Consider the following 6151-nt stretch of genomic DNA (forward strand, 5'->3'; position numbering starts at 1 on the left):
AATGAATGAAGTTGGACCCCTGCTTCACTCCATATGTAAACTCCAACTCAAAATATATGAAAAGTTAAATATAGGATCTAAAGCTATAAAACTCTTAAAAGGGTAAATCTTCACAAATTCAGATTCGGCAATAGATTCTTAGATTTGACACTAAAGTAACAAAAGAAAAAATATCTAAATAAGACTTCATCAAAATAAAAACATTTGTGCATCAAAGGACATAATCAAGGATATGAAATGACAACTTACAGAATGGGAGAAAATATTTGCATTTAAAATATATGCAAAGGTTTGATGCCTAGCATGTATAAACAACTCTTACAGCTCAACAACAAAGGCAAGCAACTCAATTTTTAAAAGGCAAAGGACTTGAAAGACATTCCTTCAAAGAAGTTATATAAATGGGTAACAGCACATGAAATGTGTTCAACATCATCGGTCATCAAGGAAATGCAAATCAAAACCACAATGAGATACTACTTCATATTAACTGGCATAGCTTTAATAATTACAAAAAAAATAGAAAATAAGCATTGGCTACTATGTGGGAAAATATGAATGTAAATGCTGCAGTCACTATAGAAAAGTTTGGCTGTTTGTCAGATGTAAGACATAAAATTACGATATGTCCCATCAAGTCCACTCCTAGAAATGTACCCAAGAAAAATGAATGCATGTTTCATTATTCATAAGAAGAATCAGAGCCAAAGGTAGATACTACACAAATGTCTGTCAACGGATGATGGATAAACAAATAATGGTATGTACATTAAATGGATTATTCAGCCATAAAAATTAATGAAGTACTGATACATACTGCAACATAGATGAGCCTCCAAAACATTGTGCTAGGTGAAAGAAGCCAGACACAGAAGGTCACAATGTGATGAGTCTTTTTATATGATGTATCCATAATAGGTAAATCGATAAAGCACATTACAGTTTAACACATTATGAGGTGAAAAGAATGAGGAGTGATCACTTAATGGGTGTGGTATGTTTTTGCAGAGTGATGGGAAAGTTTTCAAATTAGAGAGAGCTAGTGGTTACACAATAGAGCAAATGCACTAAACACCACTAAATTGTATACGTTTAAATGGTTAGTTGTATGGTATATAAATTTCATCTCAATTTTTAAAATGACATTACTACATGATTGAGCTACAAATTTAACACAATCCCTATGAAAATCCCCACTGGCTTCTTTGCAGAAACTTGCAAGTTTGTCCTAAACTTCACATGGAAATTCAAGGGACCCAAAATAGCCTAAACAATCTTGCAAAACAACATGTTGAAGGATTCCCACTGCCCAATTCCTAAAAAGCTAGTGATTAAGACTACTAGATGGTGTGCTACTGGCAGAAAGACCGACATATAAGTTATGGAATACAATTCAGATCGAACCAATAAATCCTTACATTTTCAGTTAATTAATTTTTGACAAGGTGTCAAGGTAATTAATGTGGGAAAAATAGTCTTTTCAACAAATGGTACAAGATTCATGCTTAGCGACACAACCTCCAACTTCGTACCTACGCCAATTCATTTTATTTTATATTCAGTTAAGGCGTCTCTCTTCCATCCACCTATTCATTCCCACCACAACCTCTGCACCTCTGTATATATCACTCCTCCATCTGAAATTACCTCCCTAGTCCATCACTGCAAATATATTAAGATTTATTTCCAACCACTGGACTTGCAGGAAGCCCAGCTAGGTCAAGCCATTCTTTTCCGTTCTCTTACACATTGTGTGTAACAACCTTGCTCATCTTCATAGTATGGCATACTCTCTCGCATTTTCTAACTTGTTTGTAATTGTTTCCATTTCACCTGAGGTTGTCAGGTAGATTATTAGTACCTGAAGAACAGGATTAATGTATCCCATTTATTTAACAATTTAGTATTATATCTTCCATAATGTTTAGTGTAGATTCATGAATACAATAGGTCCTTAAAATGCTTGTCAGTATTACTAGCTTGACCATTGAAACATCTCTAGTAAATACAGAAATATTCAGTGAACCATAAAATGCACAGGCAATCAAATAAGTGAGCTCTTGTTAAAATTTTACCTGTTCCATTTTGATCAAGAAACAATCAATGAAGTCCCGAGGATTGTTAATGTCCAGGGTTGCTTGGTGTTCCTTTATTTTCTCCAAAACAAGATTTTACAAAATCAAAATTTTATGAAATTGGGTATAACTCCCTGGGAAATAATCAAAGAGAACAGGGAAAGTATTGCAGATCTAGAAGAGAAAATGATAGGATATTAGATAAAAACACTTAATAGAGACATACACCATATGTCAAGCCCTGATTAGACACTGTACTCCAAATATTAATAAAATATGGTCTCTAGCTTATACGTATTAATTAAATATGGTCCCTGTCTTGAGGGCAATTTTTGTTCTACAAATATGTAATTTTCCACACTGATAGGTGTATTTGAAGAAGAAAATTCTGACCAGGAGATCAGAGATGATAATCATGTTTATAGTATAAAAGCGTCTTTATAGCAAGTCTTTCCTTTTTGACATCAATTCTTCCCTACAATCTTGAAATATGGGATGGCATAAAATACTATGAAGCACAATTTGTAGATGACAACAGAGGTGAAGGGAGGTTGGACAACCTGAAAGAGCACAAAGCTAATCCCCGCTGTTTCTAGTTCTGCCCAGTAGCCTTAGACATCGAATCAGTATTTTTTTATTATTATTATTTTTTTTAATTTTATTAATTAATTTATTTATTTAAATTTATTGGGGTGACAATTGTTAGTAAAATTACATAGATTACAGGTGTACAATTCTGTAATCAGTATTTTAGAACTGGGAGGGTCCTGGGAACACCATGCAACACAACTCAACATTTTATATATAAGATAACCATGCGCCAGAGTAGTTAAGTGACTTCCCTAAGATCACATCATTATCTTTTAGGCAGAGTATAGAACATGTCAGTTGAGCACAGGTAAAATTATCATGTTTGTTTATGGTTGATACACCATATAACCAATCATTTTGTCATCCTGAAAACAATTACTTTGTCAGTTAGGATGCCAACTGAAGCATCAAACACTCCCACCCTAGTTAGTGTTCCCTGGCAGCCTCTGTGGTCCGAATATTTTCCCTTCTTGAAGGAGATATTCTCTTCCTTCCTAAATGCATGTACTCTTATTGCTGCCAACCAATGTGCCAACAAAGTCACTAAGTGTTGATTGGATGACAAGACTTGTGGGTAATGGAAGTGTTTCAAGAAGAATCCAGGAGTTCATTTAGTGCTGTAGGCATACTTTTGGAAAGTTACCAAAATAGTTTACGGGAAACTGGACTTTGGACTTTAGTGAAAAAACCACTGGACAAGGTCAACTGGATTGAATTCCAGTTTTGTATTCTGTACATGTCTTTTCCTGTCCATCACTAAAGGGCTCAGCCATCTTTCCCAGATGAGCACTCCATGAGACTAAGCTCTGGGCAGGACTGTGGTGTTCACAGATTCACTTCACAACTTGGTTCATACACAGATTTAGACTTCTTGGAGAAAAGAGCATAAAGGATTCTGTAGGAAGAAACAATCTTGGCCTCACCTGCATCCACACAGAGCTCACAATGCTGACATTTTCATTAAAAGCTTTCATTATGTTTAGAAAATCCTGATCTTTATAATCAAAACGATTCTGGAAAATAATGGAGCAGATCACATTGCAGGGAGCACAGCCCAGGATAAAAGTGGGATCACAGGGTGAAGCTAAAGAATAAGAAACAATTTTAAAATACCATTAAAATATACATATAAAACACTTTGTTTATGGGGCGGCTGGATGGCTGAGCTGGTTAGAGCGTGAGCTCTGAACAACAGGGTTGCGGGTTGGGTTCCCACATGGGCCAGTGTGCTGAGCCCTCCACAACTAGATTGAAGGACAATGACTTGGAGATGTTGGACCCTGGAGAAACATACAGTCCCCAATATTCCCCAATTAAAAAAAAAGCAAACCACTTTGTTAATGAAATCACAGGTAAAGGTAATTTTAGAAACATTAAAACAATATCTCACCAGAAATTCCCTTAACAGCAAAATACTTAATGCACATAAAATTTACATATCACTTTACCTTAACTTGGTAGACCATTTCAAACAAGCTAGTTAAATAAAAGATGGACCTTGGGGGCATGCACATAAAATTAACACATCACTTTACCTTAACCTGGTAGACCATTTCAAAAAGCTAGTTAAGTAATGGATGGACTTTGGGGGCATTGTGCTAAGTGAAATAACTCAGACAGAGAGAGACAAATATTGTATAATATCATCTACATGAAGTATCTAACTTGAGTAGTCAAACTCAAGAAATGGTAGGGCATGCAATAAAAGCAAATGTGTAGTCAGTGCCTTCTATGCCAGGCTCTTTTAAATATACCAGGGCTCTAAGCTGTAAAACAACTTATTTTAGCTAGATAGGTTGAGGATAATTTGAAAAGCCTTGGGCATTTCTTTGTCTGTATGTGATTCACAGGCAAAATATGAATTTTCAATCTTTCCTTTCACTTATTATGGAAGAAAGAATTTAAAAACAGGGTAATTGTAATCCAAGCTAAAAATCGGAGTCTTTTTGAGGAGCACTTTAGAGGTCATTACATCTGGCAGTGGAAGGTAAATAATTATTATATACTTGCTACCAAAATCTAGTAAAGTTAGGGCAAAGTTTAGCAAACTGAAAACAGTCAAGTTCCACTTAGAGAACATAGGGTAAGTGGTTATTGCTAATGGTTGAAATCTACTTAAGTGAAACATTTTGTAACTAAGCATTTGCATATTTTAAAGAATTATGATGCAGTGCATAATCAAAATACATACATCAATACAATGAGTATTGGATAACAAAAACAATTAATGCTGATATTTTTAAAATAGTGCTGTCTTTACAGAGAAATCATTGGTACGAGAATTTAATATGCCTCAGCAATTGAAACCATAGATGGCATTATTACTGGCTAGGACTGTAGACCTGGGCTCTGAAAGTAACTCTCAGATATGTTTGTGAGGCTGACCATATTAATATAATCTAATTAAATAAAGGCACATGTTACTTATTACATGCTCCATAAGAATCTGATGAGGTCATTCCCACCATGTCCACTTGACAAATATCACCTGGTAAAATGCTCTGGAATAAATAACCCACATTTATGTTTTAGGAAAACATTGCGCCCTAAACCTACAGAAAAGAAAAATCTTCATGATTCTAATTTGAAAACAAAGCTGGGCATATTTGGATTAAGTGACCTTTTATTCCCACACTGTATGCACAATCATGGGTGTACACACACAACTAGTATAGATACACAAAACCTCCCTTGCCTCTCTGCTGCAAACCCTCTCTCCTCCAAACCCTCTCTCCTCCACATGAGGGCTGGTGGTCACTACCCATATGATCCACCCTGAAATGCTTCCAAGGATGTGATCATAGAAGAGAACAGTCTGTTGAGGTCAGAGTTGCTGAGAAGCAGAGTATAGACTCACGCACCGTTGGTTTTTCTCAACTCCTCCACCAGAGAGCGGGCTTCCTCCTGAACACGGTCTTCAATGCTCCTCTTTCCCATCCCGAAATTCCGTAGGGTCATCAGAGAGAAGCGCCGCATCTCCTTCCATCTCTTTCCATTGCTGAAGAGGACTCCTACAAGGAAGTAAGCAGAAACTGGGAGGGAGGTCCTAGGCAGGGAGGTGGAAGCTGACACCTAGCAGTCACATGACGGGCCAAGCTTTGCACAGGAGATCTTCACATTCCTATTTTCCATCCTCCCCACCCCTATTACCAATGCTAAACGTGCACAATAAACACCTACCAAATCCTTTATTAACTCTATCAAACACTGGGAATCTGCCTCTTCCAGAAAACTCCTCACTCCGATCAATCAGGGCTTCCTTCACTGCTTCATATCCATACAGCACCACAGTGGGGTTCATGCCAAAATACACGGTGAACACAGGGCCATAGACTTTTGAGAGCTGGGAAAGGACATGCAGATATTAGCAAAAGAAAGCACTATCTCTTAATATATTGTGCCGGATTCAGTATATCATCATCCTACTTTTGTTTTTATTCTACAACACACAGCCTAAAATCTTTCTGGATTTAACACATAACTAT

The 6151-nt window shown here is 36.6% G+C and overlaps 1 protein-coding gene across 1 annotated transcript; it reads right to left on the reverse strand.

Moving 5' to 3' along the window:
• Positions 1 to 2160: 2160 nt before the first annotated feature.
• On the reverse strand, positions 2161 to 6116 carry LOC109450793 (cytochrome P450 2C18). The gene is made up of 4 exons (XM_074324406.1): positions 5847 to 6116; positions 5528 to 5677; positions 3590 to 3750; positions 2161 to 2249 (listed from the first exon to the last, which is right to left on the reverse strand). The coding sequence occupies exons 1-4, from the start codon at positions 5965 to 5967 to the stop codon at positions 2172 to 2174; spliced, it is 510 nt and encodes a 169-aa protein (XP_074180507.1). The 5' UTR covers positions 5968 to 6116; the 3' UTR covers positions 2161 to 2171.
• Between the last annotated feature and the right edge of the window lie 35 nt (positions 6117 to 6151).

Source organism: Rhinolophus sinicus, unplaced genomic scaffold (genome assembly GCF_036562045.2).
Source record: "Rhinolophus sinicus isolate RSC01 unplaced genomic scaffold, ASM3656204v1 Contig201, whole genome shotgun sequence".
Taxonomy (NCBI): domain Eukaryota; kingdom Metazoa; phylum Chordata; class Mammalia; order Chiroptera; family Rhinolophidae; genus Rhinolophus; species Rhinolophus sinicus.